Below are 19,295 nucleotides of genomic sequence, written 5' to 3'. Positions count from 1 at the left end.
TCAGGCACAAGACAGGAAGAAAAATTTCAGGCGAGTTCAAAACGTTCTCAAATGTGCTCACAATACCAGTTGTGGCATTTCCTTAGCTTGTAAGACAAATACTGACAGGTGCACAAGGAACTGAAAAATTCAGGAAGTCCAATAATTGAAGGACAGATGTGTGAGTTCCTGCAGCAAAAGATTAGAAACGTGAAGATTGAATCATTGGTTTTCCATCTGGCGACTGACGACCAAACGATTGAGTGAAACTCTGTGCAGTTACTGTCTCGTGTGCATTCCTCGGAGGCCAAACCACCTGCTTCCTTGAGCCTCCCAACCCTGGTTTTGGATGATAGCCGGAGATAGCGGCCGCAGACGCTGCAACTGAGGGACTTGCGGGTGGGGGGCGTAAAGGAGTGAGTAACGTCGAAGGCTTAATGTAGTAGTCTCCTTCCTGCTCCCTGTCGTATGGGAGGTGGATGCGAGCAGGTGAGCAAAGCTCCATGCCGTTGGCACCCGGTGTGTGGTTATCAGGGCAGATTGGTGTGACTCTGTTAGGGTGTGATGAGTAGTTTCGTGCAATCGGTAGAGGCAGGTGCAACTGTGGTGAAACTGTGAGTCCATTGTTGAGTTTGGATTCAAGTTCAGCTATGCGTCGCTCCAAGTCCTGTCGGTTTGCCAGCAGTTGCCCATACATCACCTCAAGAGAATCCTCCTATCAGGTACAACAGAAAAGGGGAAGGAAGGAGGGACTGCATTTTATTTCATAATTTCAGCAAAGCATTGATCGAATGAAAGTTAAGTGTAATACGGCATAGAATCAAGATGACCAGATGGCATTCATGTTAAAGAATGTGCCTCGTTTGCTGTCATTACAAGTTTAAATCACAAAAGTTGTGTTGGTTTGCACAATGACTCCAAATGTTCTAATAACTCTCTCATAAGGCTTAGTCAACTTATGTCTCTTAATGTCATCGTCTTGTATTTAACACAGGAACAAGCTCATACACAAGTTGAAGATATGGCCTTAATGGTCACTTATTGAAACAGGTTTCTATTTTTTTATGTTAAAGGCTCCATGCAGACTATATAGCTCTCATCTAGGCCAAGCCTTAAATAAAAGAGAAGAAACGTGTATGATGAAAAGTGTATGATGTTTGTTTGCGAGAAAGCTTAAAGATAGCCCGGTAGCTATAGTTTGAGTGAGACAAAGTAAGACCAGCAATCCTGACACGGAGAGTGTAAGATGGTTCCGGGCACCACTTTAACGCTCCTAAGTCACAACGGTAGTACTACCCTGGGCGGTTGCTGTCTACAACCTACGACCTAAAAATAGATAGGGTCACATTAGTGGCCGATCCATGAAAGCTTCTCTGCCTACAAGGCATCATCAGAATGGTGTGACTACTACTCACCCCCTGCCTTCACCCCACACCCAAGGCTGGCCCGACAAGACATCTCCTCTGAGACTATTTTAATATTCACCCAGCCTGAAACTGTTCATGGTGACATTAGTGACATGTACGGCACTGACATTATATTGGGCCACTAACGCTCTGTCTGCAGAAGGCACCATTTGCTCATTGGGGAATGGAAAACTTCAATTGTCAGCATGCCATGTTGTGCAGATGAGCCTGATCTTTTTTTTTCCACTGTCCTTTTTTATGAGACCTTTGGTTGTTTATCCCACAGGCGTGGTGTTTGCATGGCAGATGATGCATGCCAATCAAGACTTGCATGGTAATGGCTGTGAAGGGACAAGTCTGAATCACAATGGCTAAAGGTGAAATTATATATATACAGTGGGGGTGAAAAAGTATGAGTCCACTTAAATTAGTCAAGCTTTCTCAAAGCATGATTTCAAACACGAATTTGTCAAAATATTGAAGATATTATCCATATTCTTCAATTTATTAGTTATTATTGACTGACACTTAGCCTTAACAGAATAAACTAGAACGGCACTTGGTAGAGCACATACCTCCGCCAGACTGAACAGTTTAGGTTTTGTATTCCACCTATAGCCCGGATCTGTACGTTGCTTCAAAAAAGGAGACCATGGTCCCCAAAAAAGGCCAACCCCTGCTCTGCAGGGAAAAATGGCCTCTAAAGGTGGTTCTTCTTTCTTCTTCTATAGCCCGGATCTGCATCGGACCTTAACCAGAATCTAATCGGTGTGTTCTTGTCCTTAAAGCCCCAGTCCCACTGTGGCGATTTTTTTTTAGCGAACCACAACGATCTGGCATTCGTGGAGAAATTCACTTTGGACGTTCTGATTCTTTTTAGTTCGTTCTTGTTCTGTTAAACTTTCCTTGCTCATCGTGCAGATCGTCTCGATTCGCGGAGGCGCTACGACAGTTTTGAAATGTTCAAAACTGTCGTTGCGCCGCAACGATTTAATCACATTCGCCCATTGCCGTTGTGTATTCGCGTGTAATCCTTCCTCTTCTTTGCAATTCTTTGTGACTCTCACCACTTCGTCGTCAAGATCGCCACTTTCCGTTGTGGGTCTGGTTCAATTTCTGCCGCAAGGAGAGAAGACACAGAACGGTGGTAGGACGACCTGACTCGATGGGCAATGAGGAAGAACGACAGTCGTTGGTAATCGCAGAAAGCAGAGAAGATTAAGAACAAACAGCTATGCGACAAAGCAACGAGGCACAAGGAGTTACAACGGCTGTATGAGATTTTTTTTTTTTTTGTATACAGAATCGAGGCTCGTGAAAGAGCTAACATTTATCACAAAAAAAAAAAATCAAACAGACAGACAAACAAAATATATACAAAGAGGGAGCGGTAGACAAGATGGGGAGAGAAGGGGAAGCACACAAACACAACATTTGAGAGCAGGGACATCGGGAGATGTGTGGGAGGGAGAGGGCTTGGGGGGAGGGGGCGTGGGAAGGGGGAGGGGGTGCGAGAAGTATAAAACACAAGGACACCAAGGACTTCCAGGAAAGAGGTTGGTATTTCAAAAAAGTGGATTTGGGGTGAAATTAGCGGGGGCAGAAAAGATCAAGGTTTTGGATGGGGGGAGATAAGAGATGGTGGTGAACAGCTGTTTAAAAGACCTGGAGGGAGGAATTGGATTGAAGAGAGTGAGGGAGTTTGTTCCAGAGGCGGGAGAAAAGAGGAATGAAGGAGTGAAGGTGAGCGGAGAGTCTTGATTTTGGCAGTTTAACCATAAGAGGGTTGCAGGCAGATCTTGTGCGACCTGTAGGAATATTTGGGGGACAGAGCCCAGAGAGAGCTGGGGGAGCAAGGCCGGAGAGGAGTCGGTAGAAGACGGAAAGACCACCAACCTGCCTGCGGTGAGTAAGTGAAAGGCCCTCGGAGATAGCTTCATCGCGGGAGATTCCAATGATTCTGAATGCTTTGGTTTCAACAGCGTGAAAACGAGCAAGGTGTGAGGCAGGAGCACCAGCCCAGAGGGGAGAGCAGTACTCCATTGAGCTGCGGATGAAAGCCGTGTATATGTGGTGAGGAGCTCAGGTGTGCCAAGGAAGGACTTCGCACGACGGAGGATGCCCAGTCGGCGACTGGCTTTGGAGGCCAGCTTGGAAATGTGGTTTTCCCAGGAGAGATCATGGCAGATAGTGAGACCCAAAAGCTTGAGTGACAGAACTTCTTGGAGAGGATTATTCAGAAAGTGGATGGGAGGGTTGTCCAGTCGGTCTTTTCGGAGAGACATCGTAAGAGTGTGAGATTTGTCAGGATTGAAAGACATGTTCCACTTGTTTGCCCAGTCTGATTTTGTCCAGGTCTGCAGAGAGTGAGGAGGCTGCAGACTGCCGATCTGAGGGATGAGGAATGGAGCGGCAGAGAGTGGAGTATGAATCCAAAATTGAATCCAAGTGCTAAGAAAGAATACAGAACGACCATGACGATGTAGAACGGTATATAACGATGCAAGTAGACTCAGCACGATTTTGGGTACGAGGGGTATATAATAAGGGCCCGATTCTCCTCGAAGTCAGTTTCCAGAGTAGCTCACATCACTGTGGTTCATCATTATGTGGTTCTTAAAGTCACTGTGCCTCCTGTGGGTTATCACCCTCACCCCTCTTCAGAGACTACAACCAGCACACGACCTAATGCAGGTTATTAGTTAGAAGAAATTATTAAAAAATAATATATAACATCATGCTACGTTACATCATCATGTGTACCCTGGTTAAAATAGGTACACCGTATCCCTGCGTGTCGTAAGAGGCGACTAAGAGGGTTGGCGTCAGGAAGGGCATCCGGCCATAAAAACATTGCCTCAAAAAGAGAACCATGACAATCACAACTACATATGGGCAGGGTGCAGCCCGAAGTGGAAATCGGTTTCTGAGGTTTGGGACATGGAATGTAGGGACAATGACAGGGAGATCAGGAGAAGTGGTGGAAGTATTGGCCAGAAGAAGAGTGGACATATGTTGTGTGCAAGGGACGAGATGGAAGGGAAGTGGTGTGAGAATGGTGAAGGGTAGGCAGGGACAGAAATACAAGTTTGTGTGGCAAGGGTGCCCGGAGGGCGTGAATGGTGTTGGTGTCCTGTTTTCTGAGGAGTTTGTAGACAGTGTAGTGAGTGTGACCAGAGTGAGTGATAGGTTGATGATGGTGAAAATGATGATTGGAAAGCTCTTGGTGAACATCATCTCGGGATATGCTCCGCAGGTTGGTCGGAGCAATGAAAAGAAGGACAGGTTCTGGTGTGCGATAGAGAAGCTGATGGAAAACGTGAAAGATGAGGAAGTTGTTGTGGTAGGAGGAGACCTAAATGGACATGTGGGAAGGAGTATGGATGGTTTTGAGGGAGTTCATGGGGGTTACGGATATGGTGTGAGAAATGGAGAAGGTGAAAGGATTTTGGAGTTTGCTGATGGAGCTGATTTGTTGATTTGTAATACTCAGTTCCAGAAAGGGGATAATAAGCTTGTTACATACACGTCAGGTGGGTCGACGACAACTGTTGACTACCTGATGGTGCATAGGTGAGATAGGGGGAACCTCCGGGACACAAAGGTGATCCCGGGGGGAGGAGGCTGTTTCACAGCACCACTTGGTTGTCTGCGACATAAGGGTGAAAGGTGCGAGGAGAGCTCGGCGGGTGAAGTACCAACCGAGAATGAAGGAGTGGAGGTTGAAAGAGGTGACAGTAAGGGAGGCATTAAAAGAGAGGCTGAGTCGGATCGAGGATGATGTGGTTGAGCTTGAAAGTGGTTGGATGTCAATGAAAGATAGTCTGTTGGGAGCCGTTGGTGAGGTATGTGGATGGACAAAAGGACCACCGAGGCACTCGGAAACATGGTGGTGGGATGTTGAGGTTGGAAAGAGGATTGCCGAGAAGAGGAAGAAGTTCAAGGAGTGGCAGAAGGCGAAGGGTACGGGAGCAGAAAAAGCAGAGCATGAAAGTTATAAGGCAGCCAAGAAGGCTGCAAAGAAAGAGGTAGCAAAGGCGCAGGAGACATGTAGGAAAATGTTCGGAGAACGCTTGGATTCGGAAGAGGGTCAGAGAGCGGTATTCAAGATTGCAAAGCAGATAGCGAAAGAGAGGTGTGATGTGATGGGGGTGAGTTGCTTGAAGGATGAAGTGGGACAAATCGTTGTGGACCCAGATGGAATTAAAGGAAGATGGAAAAGATATATGGAAATGCTGTTGAATACAGAGAATGAATTGGATGGCAACATAGAGAGTAACCCAGTTTTGGGACCGGCAGAGAAGATAACTGAGAAAAAAGTTGAGGAAGCGATAAAAGCAATGAAGAGTAGAAAAGCGGGAGGGCCGACGGGAGTTGTGGGAGATATGTTGAAGGCAGCAGGAAGTTGGGGTGTGAAGAGAATGACAGAGATCTGTAATCTGGTGGTGAAAGAAGGCCGCATTCCAGTGGTTTGGGAACTGAGTACCCTTGTCCCTCTATACAAGGGGAAAGGTGACCCTCTGGAGTGTGGCTCGCACCGAGCGATAAAGTTATTGGAGCATGGAATGAAGGTATTGGAAAGGGTGTTGGAGAGGAGGATAAGGAAGAAGGTGAAGATCGACGAAATGCAGTTTAGATTTATGCCAGGAAGAGGAACGACAGACGCGCTCTTTATTGTGAGGCAGTTGCAGGAGAAGTACATGGAGAAGAGGAAGAAGTTGTTTCTTGGGTTTGTTGATCTGGAGAAAGCATTCGATAGGGTTAACACAAAGTATTGACATGGGCATTGAGGAAGTCAGAAGTGGAGGAATGGTTGATCAGAGTTGTGATGGCAATGTACAAAAGAGCGTGCACAGCTGTAAGGACGAAGGACGGGAACAGTGGTGAGTTTGAGGTGAAGGTGGGAGTGCATCAGGGGTCGGTACTAAGTCCACTACTATTTGTAGCTGTGATGGAGGTGCTGGCTCAGAACGTAAAGGAGGGTTTACCGTGGGAGTTGTTGTATGCAGATGATCTGGTGTTGATTGCGGAAAGTATGGATGGACTGAAGGAAAAGATGAACAAGTGGAAGGAAATTATGGAGACAAAAGGTCTGAAGGTGAATATAGGAAAGACGAAGGTGATGGCAAGTGGTAAAGCATGTGGTGAGGTGGAAAGAACTGGGAAGTGGCCATGTGCTGTGTGCAGGAAGAGTGTCGGAGTGAACCCCATTCAATGTACAATGTGCGCTGAGTGGGTTCATCAAAAATGTCGTGGTCTGAGAGGGTCATTAACCAGTGTGGCAGCTACATTCAAATGCAAGGTGTACACAGAAGGAGCTGCAGATGGAGGAAATGTTGAGTTGGATCTTGGAGACGGCGTGAAGCTGGAAGGTGTGAAAACATTTTGCTATCTCGTTGACATGCTGAATGGAGAAGGTGGATCAGACTCGGCAACGGTTGCTGGAGTGAGATGTGCATGGAAGAAGTTTCGGGAACTGAGTGGCGTGCTGATGAGGAGTGGAGTGTCGTTGAAGCTGAAGGGAAAGGTGTATGCTGCATGTGTGAGAAGTGTTATGATTTATGGGAGCGAGACATGGGTCATGAATGTAGAGCAGCAACGAAGGCTGGAAATGCGAATGGTTCGGTGGATGTGCGGAGTGTCGCTGAGAGAGAGGAAGACAAATGATGAATTGCGAAAGATGATGGGAATAGAGCCTGTGATTGATGCTGTGAAGAGGAACAGGTTGAGATGGTTTGGTCATGTGTTGAGGAAGGATTAAAGTGTTGAGAAGTGTGATGGAAATGAATGTAGAAGGAAGTAGAGGACGGGGAAGACCGAGAAAGACTTGGCTAAAGACGGTGGAAGAAGACATGCGGGCAAGGGGGTTAACAAGGAGAGATGCAGAAAATAGGGCAAAATGGAGAAGATTGTCATGGGGACCGCAAGGCTAACCCCCGCTCTTGCAGGGAAAATGGCCTTAAAATGCATGTTGTTGTTGTTGTATGCTAGCCCAGTACTTTTGTATCATTGACAGCTGGGTCTTTCATACACTCATACAGTATCATTCACTCTACCTACATATTTGTTGCAGGTCCAGTTGCAGAATGTTCAGAACAACCATGGTGTCGCCCACCTGGTCAAACGTGGAAGGACATGTTCTCAAGGACTGGCGAAGCGCCACGGAAATGCGCGGTATTTGGAGCCTCCGAACAATTCGTACTACATCGTTCTGACACGTTCCAGTTCTTTCCAGTTCGTTCTAGTTAGTTACGCTTCCGTTCTCCGTTTACCTGTTCCGTTGCGTTTTGTAACACGTCGTTGTACGTCTTCGCCTACTTCGTGTTACTTCGGCTCACATGTCACACTGCCTCGTTCTAGTTCTTTCTGCGTCGAGTTTATTCTACTACATTCGTTGCTAATCAAGTTGATTCGCAAATATTGTCCTGTTGATTCGTTCCTCAACCAGATGTGGCAATCCCGGTGGCATTTTTTTATTATTATTCGTGGCCTAAATCGTTGTAACAATTTCGTACTGTTTCCTTGTGGTTCGCTTTTAAAATCGCCACAGTGGGACTGGGGCTTTACCCAACTCATTCACCAAATTTGGTCCGAATCCGTGAAAAATAACATTCTTGGGAAAAGATAGACTCCAACATAATCCATAAGCTAATTAAATCAATCGCAAATGGAGTTGAGGCATTTCTCAAGGCAAAAGGGGTTCACACCGATTATTGATTATACGTCAAGACAGATTTGACTTTTCCTATAATAAGTGTTGTTATATCCTTAAGAGTTCATGGAAATCCTTTGAAAGTGCTTTTGGTTTCATATTCCAATGATTTCATATTACAAGGTCTCAATTAATAAATTTCCTACTGGACTCATTATTTTGCACCCCATTGTATGTACACTACATGGCCAAAAGTATGTGGACACCCGAACATCACACACGAATGTGCTTGTCGAACATCTCATTCCAAAATCATGGGCATTAATATCGAGTTGGACCCCTTTTGCTGCTACAACAGCCTCCACTCTTCTAGGAAGGCTTTCCACTAGATGTTGGAACATTGCTGTGGGATTTGCTTCCATTCAGCCACAAGAGCATTAGTGAGGTCTGGCGCTAATGTTGGGTGATTAGGCCTGGCTCGCAGTCGGCGTTCCAATTCATCCCAAAGGTGTTCGATGGGGTTGAGGTCAGGGCTCTGTGCAGGCCAGTCAAGTTCTTCCACACCGATCTCGACAAACCATTTCTGTATGGACTTTGCTTTGTGCACGTGGGAATTGTCATGCCGAATCAGGAAAGGGCCTTCCCCAAACTGTTGCCACAAAGTTGGAAGCACACAATCGTCTACAATGTCATTGTATGCTGTCGCGTTAAGATTTTCCTTCACTGGAACTAAGGGGCCTAGCCCAAACCATGAAAAACAGCCCCAGACCATTATTCTTCCTCCACCAAACTTTTACAGTTGGCACTGTGCACTTGGACAGGTAGCGTTCTCCTGGCATCCGCCAAACCCAGATTCCTCCGTCGGACTGCCAGATGGTGAAGCGTGATTCATCACTCCAGATAACGCATTTCCACTGCTCCAGAGTCCAATGGCGGCGAGCTTTACACCACTCCAGCCAATGCTTGGCATGGCGCATGGTGATCTTCGGCTTGTGTGCGGCTGCTTGGCCATGGAAACCCATTTCATAAAGCTCCCGATGAACAGTTGTTGTGCTGATGTTGCTTCCAGAGGCAGTTTGGAACTCGGTAGTGAGTGTTGCAACCGAGGACAGACAATTTTTTATGCGCTACATGCTTCAGCACTCGGCGGTCGCCGTTCTGTCAGCTTGTGTGGCCTACCACTTCGTGGCTGAGCTGCTGTTGCTCCAAGACGTTTCCACTTCACAATAACAGCACTTACAGTTGACCAGGGCAGCTCCAGCAGGACAGAAATTTGATGAACTGACTTGTTGGAAAAGTGGCATCCTATGACAGTGCCACGTTGAAAGTCACTGATCTCTTCAGTACGGCCCATTCTACTGCCAATGTTTGTCTATGGAGATTGCATAGCTGTGTGCTTGATTATATATACCTGTCAGCAATGGGTGTGGCTGAAACAGCCAAATCCACTAATTAGAAGGGGTGTCCGCATACTTTTGGCCAGGTAGTGTATATGTATATACAGGTAGTGGACAAAAAAAATTGGAAACCCCTGGGTAAATGAAGGACCCCAAGTATATTGAAAGCAACGGCTTCCACACAGGTGTGGCCCAGGCACAAGTTGAGCAAATACTCGTAGAATGGCACTTGGTAGAGCACATACCTCTGCCAGGCTGAACAAGTTACGTTTTGTATCCCACTGATAGGCCGGATCTGGATTCGGAACAGAACCAAACTCTAATTGCTTGTTCTTGTCACTGAACCAACTCATCCACCTCGTTTTGTCATAATCCATAATCCACAACTTTTTTAAATATCGTTCGATGTACAGACGGCATTTAATATGGAATATTTTTTTTGTGGGAGTGAACTTACTTTTCAAGATGACTTAGAACCAAAAGTTCATTGGAATTATGTTGAAATTATTCTAGATTTTGTTAATGTGACCTTTAAAAGAAACAAAAACCACATTTGACATTTCGAAGCAAATAAATTGATCCTTGAAAGTGCTGTAAACTGATATCGAACTCAATTCACGGACAGTACCGTGTTAAACTTCTGTGCATTTTCCAGAAGTATCTCTTTATTTTGCACATTAGTCAAAAAAAATTTGAACAAAAACAAAATTTAAATTACGACTGGGATTACGGACAGTAAAATTACAGTTCAGTACTTCGTGTAACCCCCACGAGCATTCAGGAGAGCACGTACACGTTGAGGCATGCTGTTCGCGAGATTTGCCAAGGTTTGGACAGGAATCGCTTGCCATGCAGTTACAATAGTCTGCTGCAATTCACGCACAGAGGCAGGCTGCTGGTCCAAGTTGTCGATTTGACGTGTTAATTCTGCCCACAAGTTCTCTCTCGGATTCATATCTGGGGACATGGCAGCCCACTCCATATGCTCTACACCACGGTCAGCAAGAAAGTGTTGGATCATGCGAGCACGATGAGGCCGTGCATTGTCATCTTGGAAGACAAAGTTTCCTCGAAAGGCTGCACGAACAAATGGAAGCAATGTTTCTTACAGAATGGCCCTGTGCTTGAACTGGTTCAGGTTTCCATTCAGAACAACCAGGTCAGTTTTGCCCCCTGCATGAAAAGTAGCCCAAACAGTCACCCCACCACCTCCAGCTTGGACTCTTGGCACTATACAATCTTCGTTGTAGGCTTCATGCACTTGTCTGTGCACTCGGACGCGGCCATATTGACGATAGACCAGAAATCTAGACTTGTCACTGAAGATCACGTGATTCCAGTGTCCTGGCTGCCATTGACGGTGCTCTCTGGCCCACTGCAATCGGCGCTGGCGGTGTTGTCTGGTCAGACCTGGCTTTCTCAGGGGACGCCTGGCACGATAGCCTGCTTGAACCAGTCGTTGGTTGACTCGCCTTCTGGATACAGGCACATTTGTCAGTTGCTGCCACTCAGCCCTAAGCCGATTAGCTGACTTGGTACGGCCATTGCGGACTGACTGGTGCAGCTGGAGATCATCTCTCCTTGTGGTTCTGCGGGGACGTCCTGACCTCGGTATTGGAGTCGGGGCACCCCTCTGAGCATTTCGTTTCAGGATCTTTGACACCTGACCTTGAGTGATGCCATACTGCCGAGCAATAGCACGCTGTTTCATGCCGGAATTTCGTAAAGCCACCACTAAATGACAAACAGCATTGTCGAGTTGACGGACCATGTCCAGGGGAAGCGGCAATAACTTTTGTAGACGTGCAGCACTGCAGCAGTTGTTTTCCACTAATACAGAACGCAACAACCCTTATATACCCGATTGTGAAGCCAATCGTCAAATGTACCTGTCCGTACATTTTGTCACGCCACCTGTGATATAATCCTGTTATTGACTTCTTGCTGCAACAGACAATCAGTGACATGGTTCTTTTAACAAAGAAATCACCGAAGCGTAAAATAAACTCACCAGATTGATATATACCGAGTTCAGAAAGTAAACCCAAGTCAAGAAAAAATATATATTCCATATTAAATGCCAAGTCTGTATACATATATATATATATATATATACATATATATATATATATATATATATATATATATATATATATATATATATATATATATATATATATATATATATATATATATATACAGTGAAACCTTGACTTACGAGTGCACCAACTTACGAGTTTTCCGAGATGCGAGCCGTCGCTCGGTCGATTTTTTGCTTTGTGATGCGAGCCGAGATCTGAGTTACGAGCGAGCGAGCTTGGATATAAAACACGTAATCGTCGAAAAACATGAGCGAGGTGTACGTGTTGTCGACTTGGCGAGACAGTACGATCGTAGTACTTCTACGATATGTACGATTTTGAAGCAGAAGGAGTCGATAAAGGCTATAACGCCAGCCAAGGGCGTTAAGATTATTTCAAAGCTTCGGACCTCTGTCCATGAAGAGATGGAGAAGTTGTTGTTTGTGTGGTTGACGGAGAAGCAGCTCGCACCTAGAGCATCATCTGTGAGAAGGCACGAGACATTTACGGGGATTTGGTGCAGCAGACGGCGGGAACATCAATGGACGAGGCATCGGAAGAGTCATTCAAAGCCAGTCGGGGATGGTTTGACAATTTTAAGAAGAGGACCGGCATTCACTCCGTCGTCAGGCATGGTGAGGCAGCAAGCTCGGATGTGAAGGCAGCTGAAGATTTTATGATAACTTTTGCCGAACTGATAGAAGCCGAAGGATACATCCCCCAGCAAATCTTCAACTGTGACGAGACAGGGCTCTTCTGGAAAAAGATGCCGAGGAGGACGTATATAACGGCAGAGGAGAAGAGCATGCCAGGCCACAACTTGTTCAGAGTGCCGGCGATAGCTCGCCTTCTCTTTGTGGAAGACACGGTGAGATCCTTAACATCCAACAACTAATGGGACGCAAACGGGGCGCCCAGTTTAGCGGTACACACATTGATGAATCACCCTGCCTGTGAAACACCGACATGACAGGTTATAGCTGGGTCGGGATTCAAACCCAGGCTGGACAGTTTAGAGTCAAGTGTGCGTACCTCCAGTCCAGGCCATCCTGCCAACTTGTATGCTGCATACAGGTGAAATATAAAGCGCGAGATATTTATATATATATTGTTGCGGATATGGGATTTGCATCCATCCATATCCGCTTGTAAATATTCCCCTATTTCCTCAATACTTCCCAACTCTCCCCAATCCCCCATTCCCTAGTCCCATTTTCTGTAAACAACACTCTGTAGACCCGACCTCCCCCTATTTCCCCCATTAAATGTCGCATCCAGGTCCACCGCATCTCATGTAAGACAACTATAGGACATCTTGCTAGTTATTCTTAGTCTATGTCAGTTAAGGATTCGTTTCCATTAATTCTGACCCTTCGTTGCACCAGAATGTGATTGTATGGCACCGTTAGGAAGTTTAGGACCTCCCAATACCTCCCCGCAGCTCTTCCTCACAGTTCTCTTCAACAACAAACAACAACAACAACAACAACAACAACAACAACGAGCGCAGGGAGTGCGCGTCCTCAATCCGGCTTGGTTGGTAGGAGTGGTGGGAGGGCACCAGGCCTTCCCAACGAGCCGCCATCGGACATGTGCTCGACGGGGTTACCAAACAGGGGCTCCCTGTCAGCTCCTCGTCAAGGGCGGAGCCCGGTAACCCCCGCACCCAATGGAAGCGGCGGACCGGCCCCAGTTGGGGCGGAACCAACCAGCCGAGGGCGTGTCACTCCCCGTGGAGCATGCGCAGTAGAGAGAGAGGTGACGACAGATGTGCGCCGAGCTGAGAGAAAGCAAGACGTCCCCTCCGAGCGCTGTGAGACCTCCCTGCATCTTTGGACTGTGTTTATCCTGTCCCCGAGCCAAGGTGCACCTTGTGCCATCGACCTACCTGTCCATCCCTGCCATCAATCCCTGTGTAAGTCTACCTTGTCCGTTTGTCCGTGGTCTGTCTGGGCTAAGATAAGACTGTATTTAAGTGCCCATCTCTTCTGTGTCTTTACCTCACTCTGCCTTGTAATCTACCCCCTTTTCTCCACCACTGTAATTATACCCTCCTCCAGAGGTCTTGAGAACTGTACTGCGTCGTTTCATCTTTCCAGTCGTCGTGTCCTTTCTATCATTGATTTGGCATAGCGCGATTTGGCCAACGTCTGGGTGAATCGGGTGAGTCGGGAAGAAAGGGGGAACAACTGTTCGGCCGCGGTTACCTCCGCTCGGTAAATAACATCCAATCCGCGGTCCGTAACAACTGGTGTCGAGGAGTGGGATACGAGGCCCAAACCAAATTAAAAAAAAAAAACATCCAGACAAAATTTGGTCAAAATTATGAAGTACCGAAATTGCTTTTGTTTTACAAAAACCCGAATTTTGAAAGTCGCGCTGTGGGAGATCAAGACGGCTGGGTTCCGGTAGAGGAGAGTGAGGCAGGGTCGATCCAGGACCAAATTGAGGGACATGAGGAGAGCGAAGCAGTGAGGGCGGCAGGTTCGCAAAATGGCGGCGCTAGGCATGGGGAAGAAGAGCGAACAACAGGTCGGCGCCGCGCATGGGATTGCGGTAGCGGTACCCGTGCCGCCGATGGACATGCAAGTCCTCATGGCGCAAATAGGGGCCCTGTTGGCCCAGAATAGCGAGAAATTGAGGGATGACATGGGAAACCAGATCGGGGGTTTAAGGAATGACATGGGGTCCAATAGCGAGAAATTGAGGGAGGACATGGGGGCCAATAGCCAACGGTTAGAACAAAGAATGGGGGCCCAGATCGGAGGGTTAGGGAGTAGAATAGAGGGATTAGACAATAGATTAGGGGAAATACAGGAGGGGTTAACGGGGGTAGAAAACAGAATGGCCGCTCAAGAGAATCAAATGGAAGGGATGAAAAAGGGGTTAGAGGGGTTAGAAAACAGTATGGAAGGCAAATTGAGGGACATGAGGGACCAAGCGGAAAGGGAAGTTAAACAAATGGGGCAGCAGATAGAGGGGGTCAGAATGGGGGTAGAAACTAAATTGGATGCTCACAGGGAGGAAATGGAGCAGATGAGGGTGGCATCTGGGCAGGAGATGCAAGTGATGGGAGGGGAGATCAGAAGAGGTGTGAGTGAGGAGGTCGGAGGAGTGCGCGAGGAGGTGAGGCACTGTGAGGAGCGCATGGAGAAGGAGGTGAGAAAGGGGACTGTAAAATTGCAAGGTGGTATAGAGGAGTTGACGCTGGGAGTAGAACAGCTGACAGTGGGACAAAAGGAGTTGGGGGACCAGGTAAAGAAGAACACAGCGGTAATAGAGGGTTTAAAATCAACACAGGAGATGAAAAAGGACGTAGGGGTAATTAAAAAAGAGTGTCAGACGGTACATGAGGACCTGACGAGGAAAATGAACAAGGTGGTAGAGGTGATGGAGGTTAAAGAGCGGGAGGTGCGGGAGCACATAGAAAAAAATAAGGTGGAGTTAGAGGAAGAACTTAAGGGGGCGCACGAGGAGATGAAGGAGGTGAAGCAGAAATTAGAAGAAGTGGAAGAAGGGGTGAGCGAAATTAAGAAGCGACGGAGAGAGGATAAGAAAGAGATAAAAGAGGAAGTAGAAGAATTGGTCCAAAGTCTGTGTTCGGATCGTGATGATGTGCTCATTAACCGGATGAGGGATTCGCAGGTGATGGAGGAGAAGCGAAGAGAAAGAGGACCCGGTGTAAGTGGTGACCAATATGGTCGTGCGTATGATGCGCCAGGTGATTTAATAAGCTTGGGGGTCGAGATGGACCCGGGTGTTCGTGAGAGGCCGTTGGTGAAGTGTGCAACAGGTACGGTGTGCGAAGGAGGAGGTGTGCGAGAATGTCCGACTCTGGGGTGTGTGAGGAAAAAGTGCGCGCCAAGGAATGAGTGTGCTGTCGAGAGTGAGTCGGTCATAGCGCGTGTGCGAGGGAGCACATGGAAGCGCGTAGTGAGGAGTGTTACAGAGGATGTAACGGAAGCATGCACGCCTGTGGTGAGTGTTACAGAGGATGTAACGGGAGAGTGTGCGCAAGAGTGTGCGCGAGAAAGGGGTGTAACGGACGGGTGCATGAGGAAAGAGTGCGCTGTTGAGAGTAAGGGTGAGTGCGCTGTCCAGAGTGGAGGTGAGAGTAGTAAGAGTGACACGGAGCGTGAGTTGGTTGTGGCAGGTGAGAGAGGATGTACACCTGGAATGGAAGGATGCACACCTGGAATGGTAGAGCGTGTGTGGGAATGCACACTTGAGTTGGTAGTGAGGCACGTGGTTGGGTGTGCGAGTGAGAGCACACCTGTGATTGTCACAGAGGAGGTGACCGAGGAGGGGGCGCGAAGAGGTGTGTTGGTGAGGTGTGCGAACGACGAATGTGTGCCAAGGTGTTCGGTGGTCAGGTGTGTGACGAAGTCTGTGAGCGGAATGAGTGTACCTGGGTGTGTTAGAGAAGGTGCAATGACGAGGAGCATGGGAACAGCTGGATGTTTGAGCAAGGAACGGGCTGCGGGGTGTAAGCATGCAGGTGAGGCATCGACGGTAACCGGGCTAGAGGTTAGAACGACTTATAGCCGAATCGGGCCCTCGGTGCGCGTCGGGCAGCTTCGCGTGCCACGAGGACCAGCGGGGATCCGAACCACGGCGGTTTCGAAAGAACCGCCGTACGCGATCCATGCCGGGCCGCGCTTTGAACAGCCGCGTCCGTGCTCCATTAAGCGGAGTGGGCAGCCCGATAGGAAGTGTCGTCATGGCGACCCCTTTTTGTTGAGGCGTTCCGGCAGGTCGAGATCGGGCCATGGGATGGCTCCGTGCCGAGGTGGTGCGTGGGATCTCGGCCCGGGTAAGCGTCCTTCCCTGCACCGAGTGTCGGACGCATCCAGCCGCCGGCACCAAAGAACCCGCATTCATTGCTCGGCTGTACGAAGCCGAGCTTTAGAAGTGAATTGGCGCACCGAGAGGATCTAGTAAGTAGACGGGTGATGAGGTTAGTGTTTTGGACCCAAAATTAGAAAAAGGCAAAATTTGATGATTGGCAAAGGATTGGCAGTAATGATTGGCAGATGATGGGTAGTGATTGGCAAATTTTTGATTTGTTGAAATTTGATGTGCAAAATTGGTAGTGGGAGATGCCCGATGTGGTGGGATGGCAACTCTGTCATCCCTCACCGTGGGGCAAATGCGCTATAGTTTATGGGGTGGCTATGACAACCGAGCCAGGGAGGGCTTGGTTATATTGATAGGGACTAGAGGTGACTATAGGTGACAAGATTTAAGTAAGAGACTTGGTACCTGTAGTGGGGACGTAGTAGCTGAGTGTAAGGGAAGACGGAGGCGCGCGAGTTTTAGAAGGGAGTAGGCAGAGCAGATGATGCAGTATGAATGGAAGTGCTGGTGAGCAGCTTCAAATGAGGCATCGGTGAGGCAATGCTCCGAGGTGTGTGTGAGTGTACAAGTGATGAATGAGAGAGCATTGCGGATGAGTGTCATGGTGAGTAGTGAGTGTTGTGGATCAGCGCGAATGCGCTTGGGGGAGAGAAGGGTGCAGGCGGCACCAAGTATGAGAGCACAGGTGTGCAAGTACAGGTGTGTGGAATATATGGAGCAGAGAATGAGTGGTGTGGAGAGAGTTGGAGTAAGTGGTACGGAGTGGTGTGCATGGTGCGAAGGTGTGGATGGGGGAAGAGTGGACCCCTTTCACGAGTACCCGGGGAGGGTAGTTTAAAGAGTAGTTAGAAGGTATAGGTAAATTGTGGTTGGATATTGGCATTTGTGGTGCGGTTGCAAAATGGTATTGTGGATGGGTGCATTGGTGTGGTGAAATTGGCTGGTCGTGTGGCCTGTTAGTATGAGTGTGAATGGTTGGGCACTCCGCCACTGTTAGATGTCGGCCAGGTGAGGCCGCAGGTGGGCTCTGGGAGCCGTTAGTGTCAGTGGGTGCCTGAGGATCCCGGGTGTGGATCAGGCAGGCCGTGCCAGAGAGGGCACCGAGGGGGTGAGAGTGCGAGAGGGCCTTCCCCAGTTTGTTAGGTTAGGGTGAGGAGCAGGTGAGCTCGGTAGGCAACAACAGTGGTGGAGGTGTGCAGGTGGGTAGACCTGTTGGGAGAGCTACACGTCGCGGCCCAGAAATTGTGCGAGGGCACCGGGGGATGGGTCGGGGGAGTGAGACCCCAAATTGATGGTGTGCACCACAGATGGTCAATGGGATTTTGGTTCTTCGAACCACATAGAGTAACCAGGGCCAATGGTTTGGCAGGAGAAAGACCCCGGGTAATGTAAAGTTGTTAAAGTCATTTAGGAAATAGTTAGGATTGATGAACCTGTCGCACCATACGCAGCCACTTACCTGAGGTGATGATGATGACTCCACACCTGTGTTTTCTTTGTTTTGTGTTGCAGGAGATGAGAATTGCTGTTTGGATTTGTGAGACGCATCACGACGTGGATGAGACATTGGGGTGATTCCATCTCTCCCTCCTTAGGAGGGACTGATGATGAATTGGTGATGGCAAATTTTGATGTTGAGTTGGAGATGGTAAATTTGGATGAGAGTTGGAAAAGGCAAATTTGATTGGTTAGGAGGGAGAGAAGACGAATTTGGTTTATGGGAGGAACGGGGAAGACAGTAGGGACGTTTGTGATGTGTAAAGTAGATGTTTATGGGTAGTGTTGTGTTTTGTGGATACAGTAAGGGGTAAGGGAGGGGCAATGTAGGTTACCTGGTGGGGGGGGGGGGGCGTACGGTAGGAACGTACCTGTCTCACCTGGTTCCCATGTGCCCCCAGTGTGCATTACCTTGTATTGCATGCACTTTTGCGCCCTTACCACCTTACTCACTTGTCTTCTTTTGTCTCCCACCTCCGAGGATCTGGCTTTGGGGCAGAGAGAGAGGAGAGAGAGGTGCTGGCTCCGCAGTTGTGGGCCTGTACTTCCACTGCTTGCTGCCTGGATCGATACACCATATGGACCGCAATTTTTGTAGCCGCCCACAATGGACCGCAGTTCTTTTGCGATCAAGCACCACCCGTTGATGGACCTCTGGGTCAACGTGGCACCTATGCCATACAGGTGAACCACTTTTAATTGGCCCCCCTGACGGCCACAATTCAGAAATGGACGCGGTTGGCGCCTTTCTTTATTTCTAAAGAAGCCAGAAGGCCAAGTGCACTCCATGAAGGCAAGACCAGCGGCAGAACATCGGCCGGCTGCGACACCACCGGTGACCATGGACACTTGATTGTACATTGTTATTGAACACTTTATTGGTGCACCGGATGGTGCTGACTGTGCATAAGGGGGTGGTGCTTTTGGTGCTTGGAAGGGGTGCTCTGCACATTATTAAAGGCCGTAGGGCCACAGGGCACTCGTGGGTTGGTGTATCGATGCTGGCATGCGTGCTCTCTCTATGCATAACATCTGCATGTGTTCCTCAAAGAACAGGTCCTGGATCGTAGTGTAAATATCAGTGTAGTCTTGTATAAATGATGCTCCCTACCGGCTGTATGTTTAGTTTGAGGATGCTTTCCGCGATTCGGTTATCCTGTGGGTGTGTTTCTGTTAGGAGAAGGGTGCAACGTCGCAGGGGGACATATTTACTCATTTGTGAACATCTGTAAAACTGTCGCACTCAGGGTGGAGTTAATAGTAGAGGGAACTACATCTGAGTGCCACACTAAAGTAGGTAAAAATTTATCGGGTCGGGACGCCCCGAGGTCGAGAAGGGTGCAGTGTTGCGGATATGGGATTTGCATCCATCCATATCCGCTTGTAAATATTCCCCTATTTCCTCAATACTTCCCAACTCTCCCCA

The 19,295-nt window shown here is 48.2% G+C and overlaps 1 protein-coding gene across 13 annotated transcripts in view; it reads right to left on the bottom strand.

Annotated features, from left to right (window-relative positions):
• LOC137417557 (phosphatidylinositol-3,5-bisphosphate 3-phosphatase MTMR2) overlaps positions 1-19,295 on the bottom strand; it is a 183,772-nt gene that overhangs the window by 1,164 nt on the left and 163,313 nt on the right. For all 13 annotated transcript variants that reach the window (XM_078776717.1, XM_078776718.1, XM_068103480.2 and 10 more), the window contains one exon: positions 1-694. This exon is cut by the window's left edge and continues 1,164 nt beyond it. In XM_078776717.1, coding sequence (XP_078632843.1) covers positions 681-694 — 14 coding nt within the window. In that variant the 3' untranslated portion in view covers positions 1-680. The remainder of the gene's footprint in view (positions 695-19,295) is intronic.

This window comes from Myxine glutinosa, chromosome 4 (assembly GCF_964187855.1).
Source record: "Myxine glutinosa chromosome 4, kmMyxGlut1.1, whole genome shotgun sequence".
Classification (NCBI taxonomy): Eukaryota; Metazoa; Chordata; class Myxini; order Myxiniformes; family Myxinidae; genus Myxine; species Myxine glutinosa.
This window is presented reverse-complemented; position numbering and strand designations above follow the sequence as displayed.